We start from the raw sequence: 20,699 nt of genomic DNA, 5'->3' as shown, positions 1-20,699 counted from the left end.
ATGCACCGATTGTAGAAGAATGACCTACCGCGGCTTGTATTGTGCCTTCCACATGAAGGGGCCAGCTGCGTTGCCAATGCAGTAAGCCGAGAGCACAATGGCGTTGGTAACAACCTGCACGTTGACGTTCATTCAAGGAGTGAGTTCAATAACTGGCGGAATACCTACTTCGTAGTCGGCACAAAGAGCTCAAACAAGTGCTTACTAAGCGAGTGAGTAAGCGACGTTGTCTTTCGCTCACTCCTCTTTTTAGGTTTTGAGAACTCGACGCGGTAATCCCGCGTTCCTCGTCACTAGCGATGTCAATGTCTGATTTTGACGTTCTGCGGACTTTTCAGAAGTTTCGAATTCATTCTTTGTCACGTTCGAAGACAGCGCCTATCAACGACATGAGCGACACTTCATTACACAGTGCCATATATTATAACACGATCTAAGACATTCTGTGGGAGGTTTGTCATGTATTTTCACTGAAGTTTCAAAGGTAAGATGACGCATACATGCACTCATTCGCCCCCACACTGTATCACTTTATCGACCCCGGCAACGACGTGGGACGCGTGGGCCAGTACACGCTTGCATCCGACTGTTGCTGATTCAATCACTGATCGATCCCTCAAGATCATTTTCGTGAGTGTTACATTCGTTAAGCGACCGCCTCCCCGGACCCCCACACGTCCTTTCGGAACTTCCTCTTTTATTTGATCCTTTTCTTTTCTGTGCCAATGGCACTTCAGACGGAGTGTGCATGATCACATTGTGCGAGTCGATGCTTCTTCTCCCGGGTATGCATGTCCGCGACGACAGACCAATGCTTTTTTTTTCCTTTTGGTGGAGTGTGCATGTCCGCGAGGGTGGGCCGATGCCTCTCTTCGTCAGAGCGTGGGTGACCGCGAGGGCGGACCGACACCTCTCTTTTGTTTGGGTGTGCATGACCGATGCCTCTGTTTGTTGGAGTGTGCGTGACCGCGACGGCGGGTCCCTCTTTTGTAGTGTGCATGACTGCATTGTGCGGGCCGATGTCTCTCTCTGTGCCACTTTTGCACCTTTCGACACCTTTGTGTCATGCTTAGCGCCACTTTTGCGCTTTTGACACCTGTTTTGTATCAGTCTTGTACGGCCATTTGGCATTTACAGACTATTACTCTAATACCTTTCTGATCCCCAGCGTGGTTTCACCTCCACCTCCACCATCTCTTCCGCTAGTGCTATTACTTCAACTTGTTCACACGCATATACTCGTTCTAGGGGGCTCTTGGCACACTTTATTCTATCTCCTTTATTCATGTTATACCTGGCACCACTTTTGTGCTTTCTTGTGTTCTGGCTCTATCCCCCCTTTGGTACCTCGTGATTTGTTCTCGCATTCTGCTAGGACTGTTCGTGCACCTTCTGCGCCGCTTTGTGCATCTCGCCGTGCAACGTGTATGTTCCGATGCATGTACTTTGGCACTCATTCCTCCTTTCACGTTTCGACGTTGCTACAACACACGTATTTTCGGCCCTTACGATGCATACACATTGGTATTCGTGATGGAACCACGGCATCCGTGCGCTGGGTCCAACGAGGGTCACTCTCATTGTAGCGGTTAAACTTAGCTTGCCGTCGCGTACTACCACTGTACCAACTTGCTACGTTAAGTGCCTGGTCTTGGCACCTTATCCCGTGTATCCGAAGACCCGTCCCATGGGAGCTCCACCCTGCGATACCGCTTGTTAGTTTGTCTTACACCCTTGTTGTATTTTCTTTGGCATGTCCTCGGTCCTCGGTGGTCGAAGGAACTTGGGAGAAGCTATCCCAGGGCGCTGTCGTCATCGACGATGGCCGTCTGCTATCGTACACAACGAAAGGAGTAAGATGCGAACAGATCTTGTCGATGACGGCAGCAGGGCGAAAGGTTCCTGTAGCAGATGCAGATACCGCCGACGCCACAGAAGTACCTAGGGATGCGACGGTGACCTTCAAGTGTTACTACTGTTGGTTTTGAGACTCACGCCAATATGGCCTTAGGAGCAGGTGTCATCAGTGTGATCGAAGACTCACACTGTACGATTCATATATGTATGATATCTGTTTGATATCGTTGACACATACTAAATCCAATGAGGTTACAAGTTAAGAAACGTTCAGAGCCTGCATAGTCGATCCCACAGCTACGACCTCTGCGCCCTGTTAGGCTGTCACGTCGAATGTCCGCCCGCGCGGGCCCGTTTGTTTATCCATGGAAATCTGCCTGTTGCTCCTGGAGATTAATACTGTCATCAGCGGTGACCCACGCTCCCCCATCGATATTGCACCAATCATTAATTTGATGCCTGCTAGATTGTTTATGCGGTCTACAACCACAAGCTCTGCATTGTCTATGAGGCCGTTGTACATACTATAATTTCTGTGGTCGAGCTCGAGTATTTTTGTTCTAGAGATAACTGCCTGAATTGGAATACCAGTCGTGCAAGTGGAGAAGTCAGTGCAATGGTCATGATACCACCAAGGTCGTGTTATCAATGAACACGAGGACTACCATTTGGCAATACAATCGGAGCATGCTTAATGTCACAAAATATATCTAAAATTCCTGTTCTGCCTATCCGTCAAATCCAAAAATTCCTATGAGTGGAAACAGAATATCAATCCCATGTACAAAAAGAGACCGTCTGATCCGGAGAACGCACCTTGTCGACCTTGACTTCTACACGCTTCCCGTCCTCTGTGAGTCGCTCGATAACGTATTCTTCTTCACTATCGTCAACAGGCTCCGCGTCGCGGATTCGGTTCTCTCGGGCGAGAACGGCACGGATGACAAGGAGAAGTATCGGACAGATGACGTAGCATGCGCCGATAACAGCCCATGGGACGTGGTAACTACACATGAGCCATGATTGACCTTCCTTCCTAGAGTCGGTAGAAGAATGACCTACCGCGGCTTGTATTGTGCCTTCCACATGAAAGGACCAACTGCGTTGCCAATGCAGTAAGCCGAGAGCATGATGGCGTTGGTAACAACCTGCAGTTGATGTTCACTTAAGGAGCGACTTCAATAACTGGCGGAGTACCTACCCTCTTCGTATGGCCAGCAGTCACGATATTAAGCCACGACAACGCCAGTACAAATCCAGGTGTACTGGCAATAACTACAGCGCGATGAGCATAAAACCACGCTACGGGCATCGCACGCACGCAGGAATAGGCTGACAAGAAGTCCGACCTAATACCGTGTGATATGCACAACTCGGTAGACTTGCAGAACCAAGCCACATACCTGATCCGACCAAGGAAGTAGGCTGACCAACAGGACGCCCAACCACGTCGGGATGAAGCATATAACGCCAACATATGCTCTGGAATTGGGCCGTCGTATAGCAAGCTGGACGCCAGAGAAGATGGTCAAGACTTCAATCACACCAGGAATACAGGACAAGAGAGTCGTCTGTAGATAGGTGAATCCGAAAGAAGCGAGGATGAGCGACATCTGGTTTGTCAATGAGTTAGGCACATTGTATAGAGCCGAGAAGAGGGCGAAGAGCCAAGTCTTGGGGTCAGTCAGGGTTTCGATCATCCTAGAGATGTGTACGTGAGGAATAATGAACAAACACAATCGCATCTAATACGTACTGCTCCGTCTTGAAGTGTTTGTTTTCTACACCCGTTTGGTTCTCCTGCGCTAATTGTAAAATAAGGGGAGATCAGTTCGTTTGACAGACGCGCCTTGATGCGCTGCACGGCTTTAGCCCGCTCATCAGTAGTGAGGAACCAGGCGTTCGTAGGTGAATCGGGAAACCAGAACCTTCATCGCGCAGGGGTGATCTCGGTGAAGGATACTAGGCAATGGGAATAGACTCACCAGAATACGACGGCAAGGATTAACGTCATTATACCGGTTATGATCATGAGCCTGTGATCTATCAGAGACAATAGGGAGTAATGAAAATAAAAGTCACCATTGCCATGGTTCAAACCCTTTGGTGTTGATGTGCAAAACACCAAAGCTGACGAAACCAGAGATAATTTGTGCTAAAGTTCGCTGGCTTAGTCGGCAACATCAAGCAGCGTATTCCAGTAAGCGCACCAGTCCCGTTCATCAGGACTAGATTTTAATCAGTCGACTTTTGACGATCATTTGCGAACGAAAACTTACACCAATAACCAACCCGCAGTGTCTGTTCCGCCCGCGTGTAGAACATGGAACTAACGATCAAGAATCCAGCCGTGATCGACCCCTCGCATACGCCTAACAACAAGCGCACAACAACAAGCCCAGTAAAGTTTTTGCATGCTGCATGACATGCAAGTACAACTGCCCAGACGAAGATATTGATACTGATGCAGGCTGTCATTGATATTTACATCGATGATGCCTGCAACGCCTACCTCATCCACTTCCCGACCGGGAATCTCTGAAGAGCAAGGTTCTGGGGATACTCGAAGACAAGATAACCGAGATAGAACACCGTGCTAAGCCTGAAAGATAATGTAAGGCGCATGCAAGCTTGAGTAATCCATGTCTCACCAATTGTACCTGAAGATATATGAACTTCAAACTTTCGATTCTAAGAGTAAGAACGTCCTAACTTACTCATTTGTGGTCAGATTCGTGGATTGTCTGATAACGTATGTTAGTATTGGGGTTGAATGAGTCTCGATACACAATCCTTACTGAATCCCAAGGATGGACGTATAATTCAAAGTTGTCTTGTCCATGAATTGGATCCTATGTACACGTAAGCGCTGATTTGTAGTGAATACAGTCGACCTACCAGTAAAGAACTGAACCGTGATCGTCAGTCGCAATTGATTTAGAAGACTGAGTACAGCGGTCGACTCACCACACATCAGAGGCATGATATGTCTATCGATCTTCCTCCTGAAACGAAAGGCTTTCTGACAATGGTAATATGCACGTAGTTTTCACAGCGCACCTTATTCTCAACGCCTCATCGGGATCGAGAGCTAAAGTTAAGCCAGCAACGAGCTGAGCACCAGTGTCGATATCCTTGGTCGACAACGAGACCTCTGTATGTTTCTTGCCCTTGAGTACAACACCGGAGGAATGGAAACTCATTGTAAGAGGACGTGAAGATGTGGCCGTACTTTGAAGGAAGAAGCTTCCAGCACAGTCCAGTTGTCAGAAGTTAATATTTTATACATCTTGACACGTATGTGTGGCACATCAATAAGGATTCCACAGGTATATGTTGGACAGTGATTCTGACCGAATTACCCCCATTGAAGTTGTCTGAAGCGAGAGCAAACATACACGACGGCAACCAATACGCACTATCCACGTTCTGTATATCTTGACTTTGGAATTCCTTGCAGCTGCTGTAGCCTGTTGTGCATCTCACGCAGTTGTCGCGTTAGCCAGCTCCTCCAGCATCTGTCGAGAGAAGGAAATACATAGTTAATGAATAAGACATATTCTGCATTTCCAAAGCAAATTGGCGATAATGTAAGTAGCAGCAGAGCCGCTGATCGATGAAACGATGATAAGCACAGTAATTCGCAATGTACAAACCACGGACCACGGTGCCGAATGCGATCAAGTGACCCGGATATAAGCGAGTTCACATCCGAGAACCGTACGTTTTGCAATATGATTTTGCCCGTCTCAGTGTCTCACAATCTCAGTACTGTGTTCACCAATGGACCATCACTGCCCATGGGGGAGGTCCAAAATATCGCAGACATAGCCTCCAATCTTCATCACTGACGTCTCTTGTTCGCGCGTACCAACTTGAATCTCACCTAGATCATGTTCCGGGAGACTGCGTATTCGAGAACTCTTAAGTTCATCATGTCCTTCAAGAGCATGGATGTCTTTCTAGGGTGGTAGGGATCTATCCACTTTAGCCTCATTTTTTGTTGCTAAAAGCGCACAACACATGTTATCGCTAATTATATAGTACTAGTACTATGTCATAATGTATACGGTAATGGTGCATAAATCTCATCTTGTATTGGATTTGGCCAGCTCCCTTCATGGTTTGCGGGTAGACGCCCAGAAAATTGTATAATGTATAATGTATAGCCCTAGATGGTTCGATATACACTGTGAAATATACTTTGTACCAAGTGGGAGCATACTAACAATAATTCTCGTAACACTGAAAGAAGTTGGTGCTGGTGCAAGGCCCAGGCCCTAGGAAGCGCCAGCCACTCCCCCGGGCCATGATGCATGATGATGGCATATAAGCATGACTATGTACAGGCGGGCCAGATCACGGCGCCTCACCAAGAAGATGCCCGGCAACATCCACCAACTTCCTGATACCGGCTGGTGCCAGAATCTTACATCGAGTGACTATACGCATGCATCGTCGACGAAGCACCCCGGGTCCCAGGAGCCTTTTAATCGTTCAGTACACCAAGATCTGTAGGAAAGGTGCCCGTGCATTGCAGGAATGCTGGCTCTTCACTTGGCCTTATCCACAAACATCCCACATTCCGAGCCTTGACAGTACTACGATGCGAGGAATTCCACTTGTCGAAACACTTATTCAATTAATTTATTGACTGTGCGCGAGCAGCGCTATATTGACACCTCTTCTGGTTCTCAGCATACTTGATTTGTCCCGTACCGCGTTCAATATACCAACTTTCGGGATCACCATCTAGTAGGTTTCTCGTAATGTCTCTATTCCCTGTAGGAGTTGCTTGATATCATCCTATCTCTCGCTCGTCACTTGCCAGAAAAATGGAGAAGTGCCATGGTTGCACCCGCCATCCGCTGGCCGCGACGTTGCCAGAACACCTCTCTCTGCTTTGTTTCCCTATGGGTATCATGTTCTTCCAGAACAATGCATCCATGACACATGTACCACCTCATCTCTGCTGTTATCCATCTCGAAATCATTAATTTCCCTGCCTCTAAGGCCTGCACCGCACAAGGTCGCCGTTGATCAATATTCGTAAGTGTCGATCTTCTAGCCCCCTGTCAATGAGCACACTATTTTTATTAAAATGATTGTCTCCTTGGGGCAGGGCCCTATGCAAGTAGTACGTACGGTACGTATTGTTTTCATACATCGTCGATTCGTTGAATGTCCGTCGGTGTCATGGGAATGACCTTTGGCTCCGAGTTGCGTCCGTATTAGGTGGAGCAGCAGAGCCAACCTTGGCTCATGACGCGGAGGTATGCTCGGGTAAAGAAGGTTCAAGCGGGAATGAAGGAGTTCGTTATCGAACAATCCCTCGGGGGGGATCTAACGGAATTCAAATTCTTGTATATTCTCAGACTTTACCTACATTATACCCTCGTCGTATTCTTGTACACATTTATGCTGTACGTCGTGTCCCGACCGCGATTCATCAACAGCGGCGTCAAGGGTATGGAAATTTCAAGACTGTTCCAGCGCTTTGAATTCTGCGATGTGCGAGATTCAGTTATGATTTCGCCAAGGTATTCACTCGCCTGCAGCGCATGACGTATGTCCAAGACAACACCGTTACCAATCCATCGCTCTTTCTTGTGAAACGAGTAGAACGCGCTAGCTTACTTATCAGAGTCCCTGAAATTCCCAATGAAACAGGTGGCGTATGCGACTGTATCTACGATTGGGCGCATTATTACGACGAGCGACCTCTTGGTGCCTCTTTGGCTCAAAATCAAACTTAGGTTTGCGATCACTGTAACCAATGTCAAGAACACAGGTCGCAATTTGTATACCACTCCGGTGATTTTGCCGAAAAAGCTTGAAGGAGATCGAACTCAGTCGTCCCAGAACGGAGCAGAATCATGACAGTCAGACCTGTGATGATATAAATATTTGAACGAGATCACCTCCCCACTAACAAGATATATTACGCTGCACACGCTTCACCATCGCCACTGGCCAGTTGCCACCATGCACTCGTTCTGATGGGAATGATGCATACCAGTAAATGGGACATGCTCAAAAGATTTAAATCTTAAAGCTTGATGCAAAGTTATTTGATCGTTGTGAATTCCTGCGATGACGACGGCGGAGCCAGATGGTCGGGACGATGACCTCAACACGCCTGCAAAAGAAGAGCACGGGCATCACGAACGCTTGCCGCACAGAACGGAACTTAATCCTAATCGCTGATCATTTAATGAAGCCTTCTTCCTATAACACTCCTAGGCCGGCTTTGAGCTGATCTACGAGATCGTCCGCGTCCTGTGTGTTCTTATCCGAGTCCTTCCAAACCTTCTCTTCCGCCACACAACGGTCGCACCGGCAAGGTCCGAAACCCCACTCTGATAATCTTCGGCGCCGATCTCTGAGATTGCTCTGGGGGTTAGTATATGTAATTAGGAGCTCCTGTCCTGCTTCGATTCCCTCCTTTGCGATCACCGTGATACGCGCGAGCGCGGTGCGCTGATCCAAGTGTCTTATGGAAACGTTGGGAGTGCAACAGTGGTTAAGGTGAGAATGTAGTCTATACAATCCACCATGGGCCTCGAGATCTATGGACTGGTGTAAAACAACGAACAACAAAATGATGATAGTTATGGAACAGCTTACTTAGACTCATACGACCCAAGCCACGTAAGAAGGCCTGATATTCGAAGGTGTCCTTCTGTAGATCTTCGGGAATTGACTTCTTCAAGATGCGTGCCAGTTTTTTCTGTTCTGCAGGGGTGCGAGGTTCTTTGAATGCTTGTAAGTACAGCTCAAAGGCTTTCCGCCAATTTTCGCGATCTGGCTCCAGTCCCTGTTCGCTTTCAGAGCAGTTAGTGGGCGTCCGCCATTGAAGTGTTGGAATCCCATGGCTCACCGAAGACACTGAGCACGTTCTTCCATTCCAAGCTCAGCGAGGCCCTGAACTACTTCCCAGTCCAGGTCGAACGTCGCAGCATCCTTCTGAGAAGCCATTAAAAGTCGACTGGTACACTGCGCGAGAGCATGCAGGGCCATCCACTGCGCATTTCTTGCGAATGCAAGGAGTGGTACAGACGCGGGATTGCGTGCGGCACAAAGGAGAGGGTGCACTCTGTCTGCCTGGGCACGACAGAGTCTGTTGCAGTATCTTGCTGTACATGGAGTTGCGGTTGTGGAGGCCTCGCAGGATATATGCAACGGGGAATGCTCGCGGAAGATGGTCGCGCAGAGGGCGCATGCCTCCGATGAATTCTGAAGATCATATAACTCCCTTTCCAGACATAAGTTCTTTGTTTCGAGAAACGGACACTTGTAGGTCTCACCACTCTGGGGCTAGGATGAAGGGATCCTCTTTCCACAAAACATCCCCTTTTGCTATTTTTTCTTTAGCGACGAGGCCCTTTCCCTTAATCGCGTCAAAGTACTTGACTTCCACCTGACTGGTCCACTTGTCGACATCAAGACTTTTGTTCAGACGAGAAGCCGGATGGATGATGTTGGTTGTGTGGCTACTGGGCGTCCCGTCCGATCTGACGAGCCCCTCGCTTTGCAAGATCTTTCGGACGCGTTTTTCGCTGACTGCCCATGATGGATTTGCGTCGAGTAAGAGGCTTTGGATTTTGGCGACGCCGGAAGCAGGGTTGCTCTTTTTCAGTTCGATGGCGGCCTTTCTCACTTCATCTTCGGTGGGGATGACGTTCCTGGACATGATCGTTGATTTTGCCGAGATGTTATGTAAGTATCGATTTATCTTTTATTCCATCAACCACCGTGACGTCCTTGGTAATCAAAAGGAAAGACTGCCTTTCCCTCTGCCAATTACAGGAGACTACGACCTTGGGCAAATTTTGGAAAGCGCATCGATCGAAGGATAGAACTGTGCGACTGCCGCAGAACTTCGAAACCAGCTTGCAAAACCAGGGTCCAGCCCACCCACGTTCATTTCTCCAGTACGAGAATCTTTCCTGCCGACACATGTCATGGGTGTCTCCGCTATCCTGTTTAGTACACAAGAATTGGAGCGCAATTTTTACTCCTTCGGATTGGGTCTTCTCCTCGGTTCGCAACTTATCTGCATGCACAAGCTGCTCTGAGTTTCAACGCCTTGTTATGCAAGTGAGGAAGCGCACATCAAACGCGGCTAACCTTGCCCAATGCCAAACCCACAGGTCTCCTTTAGCACATGGCAGCATTATAATTTAGAGGGTGCAAGAACGAGAGTAAAAGGGATCAAAGCCTGTAAATAATCTAATGCGTGGATGGTTGTCCGTACCATCCTGCACTTCAACCTGTGGATCTCGACTGCTGCCGTCTTTTTTGACCGCAATATCTGAACATCGTGGTGATAAAAGACGGCAGCAGACTAGGGTCTTACCCTCTTTGGTTGGAGCGAGCTTCTCACAGCCGTCGATGAGGGATTTATCGACAATTGCGAGAAGTCATTGTCGACTGGCCCAGCTTTATACTCGTAAATTCTTCGAACCCTTATCGGTGTCCCTCCTCCAGCTTCATGGACTTTACGCATTGGACAAGAGTATATCCGAGGGCAATTGCAACTGGTTTGTTAAGCTAGAGGAAAACATGATTGCGAGGCATTTGCACTTATGGCGGAACTCACCTTCTGACATCTCGTGGAAATACCCCACACAGATGGAGCTCCTCGGACTCGAGGCTATTCAGATTTGAGGGGTGTGAGCCAGACCCAGACGTCAGCACTGGCCACGATGTCTGATACTGTCCCTTCCACTACAAGGGACGCCCACACGATCGGGCGTCATACGACACGCCAGGTGCTGGATGTGGGGCGCCATGGTTGTGGTAGTATGCAGAGGAGCTGCGTGCGCTGGCGGACTGTAAAACTACCTCGGGAACCTACTTGGGTAGGGCCAAGGGAAATTTATACTGCAAGGGTTGAGCCCTGCGATTCTCCTTGGTCCGTGGTGGAGCAAACCTGAACGACAGACGAGCACTGCGGAAGGCTGAGAAAGGAAGAAGGTAACCAATTTGCCCTGGGCAGTGGGCCCTACACAGCAGCTTCCACGATATGGGTTTCGCGACGATAGAACAAACCCCATTGACAATCTGGGTCATGCGGTCCCGGGAGTTCTGTTGTTTCCCCCGTTCTCAACCCACCCGATGCCCAAGGCAACGAGCACAGGCAATCGAGGGGAGCGCGTGGACGTAGTGATGCACTCTAATCGTTCATAGTCTCGTAGCAAATAATACCAGTACTCACCGTGAATGCCCTTATCATATACGCATCCAACATCAGATCGAATGAGATAATTTCAAGTTGAGACTCTGGAGAATTGAAACGCGCCCATCATAACATGTACTATACATAGCAACTATAGTTGAACAGTTCCAAACACCGAGGGTCGACTCACAATGAAGGGCCCTGCGTTACATTTTCACGACGTTCCCAACACTGAAAGATTTTCTCGGCGACGTACTATCTGGCGCCGCACGTATTCAGGTTGATACCATCTCGACTCGGAGAGGTAACTGCCACTTCGCATTATCAGAACCTTTGACCTTCGGATATGACACCTGCGTGGTCCACTCGATCTCTTGCGCAGAAGTAAACTTGAACGTTTGTAGGAGAATGCAAAGGACCATCTCTGACGAAGTCGTCAGCCGAGGTTCACAATTAGAAACGAAAAATACGAACTCATCTCAAGTTTCGAAAACTTGAATCCACTGTATTTGTGCTCAATCAGAGAACCGACAAATGTTGCACAAGGTAAATCTTACATGCATGCTCTTCCGCCGCCAATGAATGCCATTCTGGAGGAAAGATGGTTCACTGAGTACCAGCATTTCAGGGATTGATATTCCCAAATACCACTCACAGGTGAGAGTAAACCCCTGGAATTTGTGCATCGATGTACACGCTGTGGAAGCGGAAATAGTCATCTCTCCAGTTTCCGCTGCAGGACGTCGTCTCCTCAGGTTTCAGGATTTCTATTTGAGCTCAGGATTGAAATGACAACATTCGTGTTATTCGGCATCAAGGACATCGTGCATATATTTCCCATCATTCTCTTTGAAGGGACATGAGAAGGGGAGGACTATATCTTCACGTGCCCTGGAAAAGATGTCAAACATTTCTGGCAGAATCCGGGAGGGACATACGTGCGTGTGACGGTGATAACTAGAGGATACCTACATCGTTGTGAGCATACGTAAGTTCCAAGAGGTGAACTCTTACCAGCGCAGAGTCTCTCGACACACTGCATCGAGATATGAAAGATTGGATAGAGCATCGTAATCAAGCTCGCCGTGTTCATCCATTGCTGGATGAATTTCCTCGTGCAGTCTTGCTTGTGCATCTTGATGGTGAGCAAGCGTCAAAAGGGTGCGACACAGGGCACTGCAGTCGTATGTGTTGCGGTAACAACAAGTGTGCTGGAGTAACGTTAGAAAAATAACGTGGATGCAACTACCCCTACCTCATCTGGGGCCACGAGCTCTGAATCTGGAAGACAATCTTCCGCTGAGGCATTCATATTGGCTCTGGACTATTGCGATAAATGTCTCGGTGGTTATGATCTCAATCACGACAAAGAAACCAAGAACGGGAGAATGCTTTAGGAGGCCCGACATGGATAAGAAACGGGAGAAATTGCCTCGCAACAGACACTTTAATATTGATGGCCTGGAGTTCTCGTTAATCATAGAGCTGAAAGAAATCGCCAGAATGCTTACAGGAGGTTCTTGACAGTGATGCTATATGGGTTAGTATACCCTTCTTTCCGACAGTCAAAAGACTACCCCAGTCCGCTCTGCCCCACAAGTTCAAGAGTGGTGCGATTGAGCCATTCCAGGATATTGATCTCACGTGGCCCACGCTCTACCTGCGCTGCAATTCCGTCTTGGAGCTATTTCATATGCGCAATCAGTAAAGCCGTTAGCGCCAGACGGATAAGGCACTTGCACATTTCGTCACTTGAAGGAAAGCAGGTACCATCTCCCGCACGTGGCTGATGGAAAATACGGGATTGAGCATCTTCCGTTACTTTTCATGGTGCTCGCCTGTATTAGGAATAAGATAAAGGGACACAACAAGAGTCCCGTCGCACCCAATGTCGAGAGAAGGCCGTCCCAAAAAATGACTGTTTGTCCTGCAGAGTATTCCAGTGAAGTGAAACGTTAGGCACAGTGGACAACCCTACGCCAAGAAGGAGCTGCTTCAAAGGTGTACTGATCTTTGACCATGATGTGGTACATAGTCTTTGGGTCCCACACATACAACTGCCTTGTCTGTAGATGACGTTGTAAGAAAAATCTCTGCGCTTGCTTGGTCGTCGCTGCTATTAACATACCCCAAAAAGCCCATATAACTTTGATACTGGACCGTAGTGTTCCGCAAGCATCTTGTGGAAATCCCATCCATGCGGCGCAAATATCTTATTCAAGTTGCCTAATCAATTTTGTCAGTGCATGAACTCTCGTTGGGATTGTGCACTTACATGTCCACCAACGCTGGCGAGGGGGGCCGGGAATATTATCTAGCGGATTTCTCGTGAGATAGCTGCGCTAGATGGCGTAGAGGACGAGCCCCATGACGGACAACAACAGACAGACATAATGCATGATATTGATGGTCAACATTACTAGTGAGTTGTGGATACCAGCACGTCAAAGATTATATATTGAATGTCGACGGTTCTCTCGACAAGGAAATCCATGTCAAGTGCTGCGCGGTGGTGCAGATTGAGTGCGGAAACTTTCCCGCGCGAAGGCGCAAGAACTGCTGAGAATTGTTGAGGTCATTCGCCGTTAATGTAACAGGAGATAAAGTGCCAAGAAGTGACAACTTCCCCACCCTGAAGCCGCTGGCAAGGGTCAAACCAAGACAGATAAACATGTCATGTCTTCCACAAACAAGCTACCAGGCGTACGATCATAATACAGGTCTAGAAAAAAGCGCTAGGCAAAATGAGGTAAGATTTACGGATGCATTATCAATACAGCTGAAAAAGAGAATACGAACTACATAACCTCAATCAACCCTCGCACGTTTCCCGGGCCTCCCTTCCGAGTCATCGCCACCTTCCTCTGGTCGATTTCCAAGCTCTGTTCGCACTTCACTTTCACCAAAAGGACCTCTGTTAGACGGCCCATCCTGACCTCGCTCAACTGAACGTGAACGAGATTTATATGGAACGGTTGGGGCCTGGCCCGATACACCCCTCAACACATCGAGTTCGTTCTCTGCTCTTTGTCGTGCGATGTGTTCCTCCTCCCATGACCTCCTCATGTCCTCCAACTGCGCTTGTAAGTCACCCATTGCTTGATCCATGAGCAACTTCTCTAGTGTCCATTTTTCAATGTTGCGCGCCTCGTTTTCTTTCAAATGGTGGATATACTGCACAGCACGCTGAAGAATTGCGCCTTTTGCCTTCTCACCAGAACTGTTCGGTACTATGCGACCGAGTTCGTTAATACCCTCGTTGATGTTTCCTCGGCGTCGACGCTCGACTTCTTTCTGAGATAATTGCATGAGCACCAATGGGCAGATCACAGCAGATACCGTTGAAGATACCTACATGGTTGTCCTTACGCTGGCGGGTCCACTCATCGGTGCCCATCGCAGCGCTCCTAGCGGCCCGGGATCGTCCCGCCGATGCAGGGGCCGGTTGTGAACCTAGTGGCAGGCTGTTCTCCAACTTCGACATCGCTAAGAGCTTCTCCTCCATCCTGCGTGTGAGGGGCCGCCGGAGGGGTTTGACCAGCAGCTGCCGCAGCCGCAGACAATTGTCCAAGGTTGGGTGGTCCGCGGGGGTGTGAAGAAGGGCCAGGATCGCCAGGGAATGATATCGGGTGTTGAAGCTGGTGCTGATTCTGGAGAGGAAACAATCCGGCTTGAGCGAGAGCCTGCAAAGATTGAGCGGCCTCTCCGGTCATATCGCCTTGAGCAGGGGACTATTAATGTAACAAAAATGTTGTCAGCAGAACATCCAGTGAAGGTTGACGAATGCGACGGAGACAGAGTCAACCTCATAACTCCGAAGGTAATCCGATGCGTAAAAATATGTATTCAAGGATTATTGCTCACAAACCTTGTGAAAGAGACTGGGTAGGGTTTTGAGGAGATTAGAGACTTGAGCAGCATCCATACCCTCTATCTGCAAGGGGATACGCTCCACATTGGGAGGAGAAACTGCAACTGATGTAGGTGAACTCTGACTGACACTGGTGGTCGATGCGCCGGCGGGAAGAGAGGAGTGTTGAGCAGAAGTCATAAGGAAATGACGAGGACTGGAGTCGCCAGCGAGCTAAACAACCACTCATGTTACTCTTCCTAATTTGTAGGTAGTTTGTATATTTGTTGACTCACAACAACAACAGGGTACAAGGCAATATGACTTTGGGAGCAAGGTGCTGCAGGAATGAGGTCGTGCTGGTCACGGGGTAAGGAGGTCAAAGTCACGGGAAAGTCACATGTCGCCCTCTTATATCGCGAAACGGTTCACAAATATAAACAAACATTACGCCACATTACCCACGCAACATACGCCCAAGGCGAACTATTTGTGTTTCGCCGCCATCAACCTTACTTGGCAGCATGGGCAAGATGTTTATAACCCTGGTACAGTCCTGCAGGCTTGAATATAGCACTTTTACTACAACCGTATGCTCGACACTGAAATTTGAAGACCTTTCTTCGTTAGGATGTCTAGATGTTACAGAGATAGATAATTCATGCCACGTAATCAGAAACATGCTCTTTCAATTTGAGCAACCCTTCAGGTTTTTGACAGGCTCTGTCAGGACTCTGCAACCACGGGTCATTTGGGCTTGTGAACATCTATCTGCCGTACGGCGTCTATATTGGTGTTTTTGGTCGTCTCTCCTTCAGCGGAGTGACAATTCGTCCTCTTTTCTCATCTGTTGTAATCTCTTCTCTGTTTTATCCCCTGATTCGCGAGGATGCGCATATCTGTGGATGACCCCCTTGCACTTGCAATCGCACCTCCCCAAGATGAAACACCAGAAGAGAAAGAGACACGCGAGCAGGCTGAGATCGAAGCTCGTCGAATTAGTGAGGCTATCGACGAGCAAATCCGCCAGGAACGAAGCGCATTGAAGAAGAAGAAGAAACCTGTCAAAGTACTTCTACTCGGACAGAGTGAGAGCGGTGCGTTCTTTATGGCTTCGTTTAGGAGTACACTGATCTCCGTCGTGCAGGAAAGTCTGCTACGCTCAAAAGTGCGTTCGAGGATGCTTATGGAGTATCAAGGGGTTAAAGATAATTTCGCTTCACAGATTTCCAATTGCAGCACGCACGACGCGAGTGGGCGGAAGAGCGAGCTTCATGGCGGGCAGTTATTTATTTGAACCTCCTTCGCAACATCATAAGGGTCCTGGATATCCTCAGTCGGGAAATGACCCTAGCCGAAGCCGAAAAACGCCCAGGGTCTACAACAGCAGAGTATAGCAGCGACTCTGAGGACGAAACAGTCGACCATGGGTCGGCTTATCGTTTCTCAGATAAACACCGTTTCATGCAACGGCGTCTCGGTCCTTTGCGCAGCATTCAGAGTGACCTCGAGAGCAAGCTCGGTCCTGAATCGCAAGAAGTTCGATCAACAACTTCCAAGTCCGCAACACCGTTTGATTCCGCGGGCTCGCAACCACTACCAAAACGCCCGTCAAGAGATTTCGGTATCAATTCAACAAATGGATGGAAATCTGCCTTGGAAAAGCTTCGCCCATCGATGATGACCAGTCCCCGTCTTCATAGACGAAGCGATACCGACCACAACGAGATTACCGATGTGCTCGTTGCGTCCAAGGAAACCATGGTAGATTTGTGGCAGGACCCTGTTGTCCAGCAAGTTCTGTCTCATCGTAAAACAAAGATCGAAGACTCTCCGGGCTTGTGAGTGTTCCTTATTTCATATTATAATAACCTTACTTATCGGGTCATCAAAAGCTTTTTGAACGACATCGACCGCATCGTATCATATGACTATGAACCTAGTGACGACGACATTGTTCGTGCGCGCCTACGAACGGTTGGCGTCCAAGAACATAAGGTCGTGATGGACGAAGGTGAATCGTTCCATCACTTTCATTGACTTCAATTAAGCAGCATTCCGCAGGCAACGGTAAAGAGTGGCTATTGTATGATGTTGGCGGAACGAGGTCTTCGGTAAATACGACCACTCGTCTAATCATATGATGGAATATGGAACTTACCATCGTTTTATGAAGCGTCCAGCATGGGCGTCGTATTTTGACGACGTCGATGCTATCATTTTCCTTTGTCCGATCTCTTGCTTTGACGAGCAGCTCCGTGAAGATCGTCGGATAAACCGCCTAGAAGACAGCTATCTCTTATGGAAATCAGTCTGCTCGTCTCGTATTCTAGCCAAGACCGAGATCATTCTCTTTCTTAACAAGTGCGACATCCTACACAATAAAATCAAGCGAGGGTTGCGTATAAAGGATCACATCCCAAGTTACGGCAGCCGGAAAAACGACACCATCACAGTGATGAGGTGTACGTCCCGGTTTGCGAATATGTCATAACTAAACATCGACGCTCACGCGACCTTTTCTTTCTTTTCTAGACTTCCAACAACATTTCAAGGAAATTTCTAAACAGTCTTCCCCGGAGCCACGGCCATTCTTTATTCATTTCACATCGGTAATCGTGAGTCTATCCCACTGCTTGACATACTTGGGTTTCTTGAGTTCCTCCGACTTGTGCACCCAAGGCCAAGCTGGTACGAAGGATGGCTAACTGGTCTTTTTCTTTTAGGATACAAAGGCAACCGCGGCTACATTAAGCGTAGGTGAGTGTCCACGGGCTTAAGACGTATCACATTGAATCCTTACATGGATGCTTCCAGTCGAAGAAAGTATCCTTCGTACGCATTTACGGAATGCGGATCTTCTGTGATGTTACTGTATTATTATACTAATCATTGCTATCGAATCTTGATGTGTTGTACCACCACCTTACTAATGTATCTACGTCGATGTGATCCATATGTTTGCAAATTCACAAACCTATAAATAGATCCTGTGCAGATCGGAAATCCATGTTTCATTTGATTATGATACATACTAGTACATACGTAGTGATGTCAAGGAGGTGGTGATCACAGATCAGAACGCAGTTCCGATAATGTCGATCCCCTTGTGGAGTACTCCTGTGCTCGTACATGCCGCTGTACTTCCGAAGCGTCATTTTCGCACTGGTTCTTCATGTCGCTGTGCAAGTTGGCGTTATCGATACCTGCAGGCGAGGTCTGGAGGACTTGGCGAGGAGTCCTCTGCCAAGGACCATTGTTTTTTGCTTAGTTAACATCGTTCAGTTCTAGTGTCGGTAGATCACGTAGTAGCAAAAACGTCTTAATGAGATATCTAATATTATGAAACAACTATGAGACCAACCAATCCTTAAGGACCTGCTCGACTCTGTCCCTCGTCCCTACCGTTACCGTTCCGCAAAACGGGTGTGGCAAGACCCCTCTCGGAACGTATTTGTTCTTCTGGAGAGGGTGTCCTGGAACTTGAGAACTGCCTGCCGGGCGTCATCGTCCCCACTGATCCAAGCTCCACCGCTGGGCTCTCAACCTCGTCTTCACTGTCATGCGGCGTGCCTATTGCGCTTGCATTCGTACCTGCGGGACTGGATATTGAGACATTCCTTCGCGCGCGTCTGGCGTGGAACGTGCGGCTGGCAGTGGCATTCGAGAACAAAGGAAGTAGGTATCTCTCATCCAGGGCCTGGAACCATTTGCCGTCCTCGCTGGCCTGTGCGCCATCATGTCTGTCTGCAGACGGACCAGCCTCCGCTGACGTCGTCGCCATAGGAAGCACCTCCCCTTCCGACTCAAAGGACTCCGATGATGCAGCAGAAAACATAGTATTGCCAATCGGCGACGGCGGTGCTTGTGGGTGGTGGTTATAACCTCTTGTTGCATAATGTGACCCTACTCTGCCTGCAGCCCGCCCATATCCGTGCTGCGACGGCGAGAAATAGGGCAGTGGCTCAGAATCGTCGGTGTACCTGTTCCATGCACCACTATTGCGGCGATTTTGCCATGGATTGCGTCCCGGTGGTGCGTCTTCGTCGTCGCTGCTGCTAGCAGCCTCATCTTCAACGCCTGTGCGAATACCAAGGATCTCCAGCATGCGTGCAGTGGTACCCCCGAAGACGAAAACAGTAAGAACCACTACAACGAGGACAGTTGTCCGCAGTGTCTGCGCGTTCTCGCCCTTAAAACCAGCTGCAAGTGCTACACCCACTGCACCTCGCAAGCCAGACCAGAACAACATCATCTGGTAAGAGTGTGGAAGCTCTTCTGTTCGCTGTCCCCGAGCATGGCGATGAAAGAAGTTGATTGCTTCAGATAGAGGGAAGACGGCTGCGTATCGTGTAAACACGACTGCAACCGTGGTGACCACAATGAAGAGGGGCTTGACGTAGTTGGTAACGCGCTCCGAGGATGGAGGGCTTGTGAAGAGTGAGAGACCGAGGTAGATGAATATGAAGTTCTCGGAGAGCTGAGCGAGAGTCGAGAAGATGTATTTTGTTGTTCGCTGCGTTCGCCGGGACATGGTGTGGTACGCGTAGTGTTTTAGGGTGATGCCGCAGAACAGGAGGGATACGATGCCAGACATCGATAAGCCGTTCGACAAGAAATAGCAAGTGTATGCGCAAAGGGCAACAAGACAAGATTCAATGGAAGGATACAGACTCATTCGATGAGTGTTTGAGGATTAGTGACATTCCCAGGCCGAAACTAACGCCAAGGGCCATAGATACGCTGAATGAAAGTAAGAAAATTCCAATGCCATGGAATATGGACGAGATGTATATCTCTGTGCCGTGGAATTGCGCGAGAGTTCTGAAAATCAGAAGATAAGTTCACATATCCTAGACGGGGGAAAGACAACTCGAACTTACTCATACATGACAATACTGACCGCATCATTGAGCAGACTCTCGCCAAAGATGATGGTGTAGAGCTTTGGATCCACCTTGTACTGATTGAATATAGCAAGAATAGTCACAGGATCAGTTGCAGATAGTGTGGAGCCGTAGATCAAGCACTCTAGCAATGTAATATCCAAGGATTCTAGTCCCAGGAATGAGTAGATATACACGAGCACCCTGTCCTAGGATAGTTAAGCAACGTAATGCGCGAAGCTTTTTCGCATTTGACGCACCCGACACCAACAGCTGATATGAATGTCCCAAAAAATGCGAAGGTAAGGATGGAACCGAAGTTGCGGAAAAAATTCTCCTGCAGGAAGGTCGTATTTATGACTCTATTTTGACCTCTGCACATTACTCACCTGCTTGAGCTCGTATCCGGAGTTAAGGATTATGGGAGGAAGTAGCAAGTTGAAGAACAGAGTATGTTTGAAGGTCTATGGATAGAGCTTCAGCCACAGACAGCCGTGATTTACAAGGACCGTGGAGACGCGCTCCACTAGCAGTGTGAAAGTAAGACGGTGAAATCGCAGAATGAAGAAGCCAGGAAATAACAAGCGGATACTCACTAGCATTTCTCGAATCATCGTGCCCGGTGCAAGTCTAACCACCAAACCAACGAACATCCCTGCAAAGATAGAGACGGTCGTCTCATGGATGGCTCGGATTCTCCTGATTTGCAGGTAATACGACGTCCATAACGAAACGATAAGTAGCAAGCAGACAAGAAACAGAGACCATGACGAATAGTACTCTTCCTCTTCTGCAATGGGAGCTTCAGATGGTACTGCGGGTGACGCCTGTACCGTGATTGAGCTCAACTTGAAGACCATTCTTCAAGTTTGCGCGAAGTGTCACAGAGTACCACAGGCTGTAGCAGACGGGGCTTGGGGTGATC

The 20,699-nt window shown here is 48.4% G+C and overlaps 8 protein-coding genes across 8 annotated transcripts; 2 read left to right on the top strand and 6 right to left on the bottom strand.

Moving 5' to 3' along the window:
• Positions 1–288: 288 nt before the first annotated feature.
• Positions 289–1,608, top strand: EDB91DRAFT_1167330 (uncharacterized protein). Its single transcript, XM_041320050.1, has 2 exons — positions 289–630; positions 1,249–1,608. The coding sequence occupies exons 1-2, from the start codon at positions 490–492 to the stop codon at positions 1,591–1,593; spliced, it is 486 nt and encodes a 161-aa protein (XP_041171087.1). The 5' UTR covers positions 289–489; the 3' UTR covers positions 1,594–1,608.
• A 708-nt stretch (positions 1,609–2,316) lies between these two features.
• On the bottom strand, positions 2,317–5,491 carry EDB91DRAFT_1350643 (MFS general substrate transporter). Its single transcript, XM_041326082.1, has 19 exons — positions 4,918–5,491; positions 4,825–4,862; positions 4,756–4,765; positions 4,656–4,709; positions 4,575–4,601; positions 4,509–4,517; positions 4,370–4,459; positions 4,137–4,318; positions 4,068–4,085; positions 3,940–4,012; positions 3,843–3,893; positions 3,707–3,785; positions 3,614–3,657; positions 3,261–3,558; positions 3,179–3,206; positions 3,059–3,132; positions 2,920–3,005; positions 2,674–2,863; positions 2,317–2,608 (listed from the first exon to the last, which is right to left on the bottom strand). Exons 1-19 carry the CDS (start codon positions 5,058–5,060, stop codon positions 2,555–2,557), a joined length of 1,548 nt encoding a protein of 515 aa, XP_041171086.1. The 5' UTR covers positions 5,061–5,491; the 3' UTR covers positions 2,317–2,554.
• Positions 5,492–7,932: 2,441 nt separating this feature from the next.
• EDB91DRAFT_82194 (uncharacterized protein) lies at positions 7,933–9,595 on the bottom strand. The gene is made up of 4 exons (XM_041328514.1): positions 9,165–9,595; positions 8,738–9,112; positions 8,485–8,681; positions 7,933–8,426 (listed from the first exon to the last, which is right to left on the bottom strand). Exons 1-4 carry the CDS (start codon positions 9,548–9,550, stop codon positions 8,086–8,088), a joined length of 1,299 nt encoding a protein of 432 aa, XP_041171085.1. The 5' UTR covers positions 9,551–9,595; the 3' UTR covers positions 7,933–8,085.
• Positions 9,596–11,293: 1,698 nt separating this feature from the next.
• On the bottom strand, positions 11,294–11,962 carry EDB91DRAFT_1167316 (uncharacterized protein). The gene is made up of 4 exons (XM_041320049.1): positions 11,735–11,962; positions 11,596–11,709; positions 11,513–11,541; positions 11,294–11,462 (listed from the first exon to the last, which is right to left on the bottom strand). The coding sequence occupies exons 1-4, from the start codon at positions 11,755–11,757 to the stop codon at positions 11,314–11,316; spliced, it is 315 nt and encodes a 104-aa protein (XP_041171084.1). The 5' UTR covers positions 11,758–11,962; the 3' UTR covers positions 11,294–11,313.
• Positions 11,842–12,350, bottom strand: EDB91DRAFT_1254607 (cytochrome P450; the record flags this gene model as incomplete). Its single annotated transcript, XM_041323843.1, has 4 exons — positions 11,842–11,929; positions 11,977–12,006; positions 12,053–12,249; positions 12,294–12,350. The coding sequence occupies 4 exons, from the start codon at positions 12,348–12,350 to the stop codon at positions 11,842–11,844; spliced, it is 372 nt and encodes a 123-aa protein (XP_041171083.1).
• Positions 12,351–12,993: 643 nt separating this feature from the next.
• On the bottom strand, positions 12,994–15,089 carry EDB91DRAFT_1086990 (uncharacterized protein; the record flags this gene model as incomplete). The annotated part of the gene is made up of 9 exons (XM_041316155.1): positions 12,994–13,104; positions 13,167–13,264; positions 13,314–13,380; positions 13,476–13,594; positions 13,746–13,773; positions 13,856–14,332; positions 14,394–14,445; positions 14,492–14,769; positions 14,907–15,089. The coding sequence occupies 9 exons, from the start codon at positions 15,087–15,089 to the stop codon at positions 12,994–12,996; spliced, it is 1,413 nt and encodes a 470-aa protein (XP_041171082.1).
• Positions 15,090–15,346: 257 nt separating this feature from the next.
• Positions 15,347–17,893, top strand: EDB91DRAFT_1167297 (guanine nucleotide binding protein, alpha subunit). The gene is made up of 9 exons (XM_041320048.1): positions 15,347–15,985; positions 16,036–16,056; positions 16,114–16,729; positions 16,784–16,902; positions 16,953–17,002; positions 17,065–17,353; positions 17,424–17,506; positions 17,615–17,648; positions 17,706–17,893. Exons 1-9 carry the CDS (start codon positions 15,778–15,780, stop codon positions 17,753–17,755), a joined length of 1,470 nt encoding a protein of 489 aa, XP_041171081.1. The 5' UTR covers positions 15,347–15,777; the 3' UTR covers positions 17,756–17,893.
• Positions 17,894–20,687, bottom strand: EDB91DRAFT_1167290 (sodium/hydrogen exchanger). The gene is made up of 7 exons (XM_041320047.1): positions 20,371–20,687; positions 20,164–20,238; positions 20,035–20,111; positions 19,772–19,978; positions 19,559–19,712; positions 18,483–19,404; positions 17,894–18,461 (listed from the first exon to the last, which is right to left on the bottom strand). The coding sequence occupies exons 1-7, from the start codon at positions 20,632–20,634 to the stop codon at positions 18,259–18,261; spliced, it is 1,902 nt and encodes a 633-aa protein (XP_041171080.1). The 5' UTR covers positions 20,635–20,687; the 3' UTR covers positions 17,894–18,258.
• Between the last annotated feature and the right edge of the window lie 12 nt (positions 20,688–20,699).

Source organism: Suillus paluster (genome assembly GCF_016628075.1).
Source record: "Suillus paluster strain FC165 chromosome Unknown EDB91scaffold_112, whole genome shotgun sequence".
Taxonomy (NCBI): domain Eukaryota; kingdom Fungi; phylum Basidiomycota; class Agaricomycetes; order Boletales; family Suillaceae; genus Suillus; species Suillus paluster.
This window is presented reverse-complemented; position numbering and strand designations above follow the sequence as displayed.

Bases quoted from the DNA above. Each gene is read 5' to 3' on its own strand.
- EDB91DRAFT_1167330 (XM_041320050.1), top strand. From the start codon at position 490: ATGACGCATACATGCACTCATTCGCCCCCACACTGTATCACTTTATCG. The intron at 631-1,248 runs GTGAGTGTTACA...TACTCGTTCTAG, and splicing joins GATCCCTCAAGATCATTTTC to GGGGCTCTTGGCACACTTTA.
- EDB91DRAFT_1350643 (XM_041326082.1), bottom strand. From the start codon at position 5,060: ATGAGTTTCCATTCCTCCGGTGTTGTACTCAAGGGCAAGAAACATACA. The intron at 4,602-4,655 runs GTAAGGATTGTG...ATACGTTATCAG, and splicing joins ACGTCCATCCTTGGGATTCA to ACAATCCACGAATCTGACCA. The intron at 4,319-4,369 runs GTAGGCGTTGCA...AGCCTGCATCAG, and splicing joins CCGGTCGGGAAGTGGATGAG to TATCAATATCTTCGTCTGGG.
- EDB91DRAFT_82194 (XM_041328514.1), bottom strand. From the start codon at position 9,550: ATGTCCAGGAACGTCATCCCCACCGAAGATGAAGTGAGAAAGGCCGCC. The intron at 8,682-8,737 runs GTGAGCCATGGG...CTGCTCTGAAAG, and splicing joins GAACGTGCTCAGTGTCTTCG to CGAACAGGGACTGGAGCCAG. The intron at 8,427-8,484 runs GTAAGCTGTTCC...ACCAGTCCATAG, and splicing joins CTTGGGTCGTATGAGTCTAA to ATCTCGAGGCCCATGGTGGA.
- EDB91DRAFT_1167316 (XM_041320049.1), bottom strand. From the start codon at position 11,757: ATGACTATTTCCGCTTCCACAGC. The intron at 11,710-11,734 runs GTGTACATCGAT...CACAAATTCCAG, and splicing joins ACTATTTCCGCTTCCACAGC to GGGTTTACTCTCACCTGTGA. The intron at 11,463-11,512 runs GTTCGTATTTTT...CGACTTCGTCAG, and splicing joins GTTTTCGAAACTTGAGATGA to AGATGGTCCTTTGCATTCTC.
- EDB91DRAFT_1167297 (XM_041320048.1), top strand. From the start codon at position 15,778: ATGCGCATATCTGTGGATGACCCCCTTGCACTTGCAATCGCACCTCCC. The intron at 17,003-17,064 runs GTAAATACGACC...CGTTTTATGAAG, and splicing joins TTGGCGGAACGAGGTCTTCG to CGTCCAGCATGGGCGTCGTA. The intron at 17,507-17,614 runs GTGAGTCTATCC...TTTTTCTTTTAG, and splicing joins TTCATTTCACATCGGTAATC to GATACAAAGGCAACCGCGGC.
- EDB91DRAFT_1167290 (XM_041320047.1), bottom strand. From the start codon at position 20,634: ATGGTCTTCAAGTTGAGCTCAATCACGGTACAGGCGTCACCCGCAGTA. The intron at 20,112-20,163 runs GTGAGTAATGTG...ACCTTCCTGCAG, and splicing joins CCGGATACGAGCTCAAGCAG to GAGAATTTTTTCCGCAACTT. The intron at 19,979-20,034 runs GTGCGTCAAATG...ATCCTAGGACAG, and splicing joins ATATCAGCTGTTGGTGTCGG to GGTGCTCGTGTATATCTACT.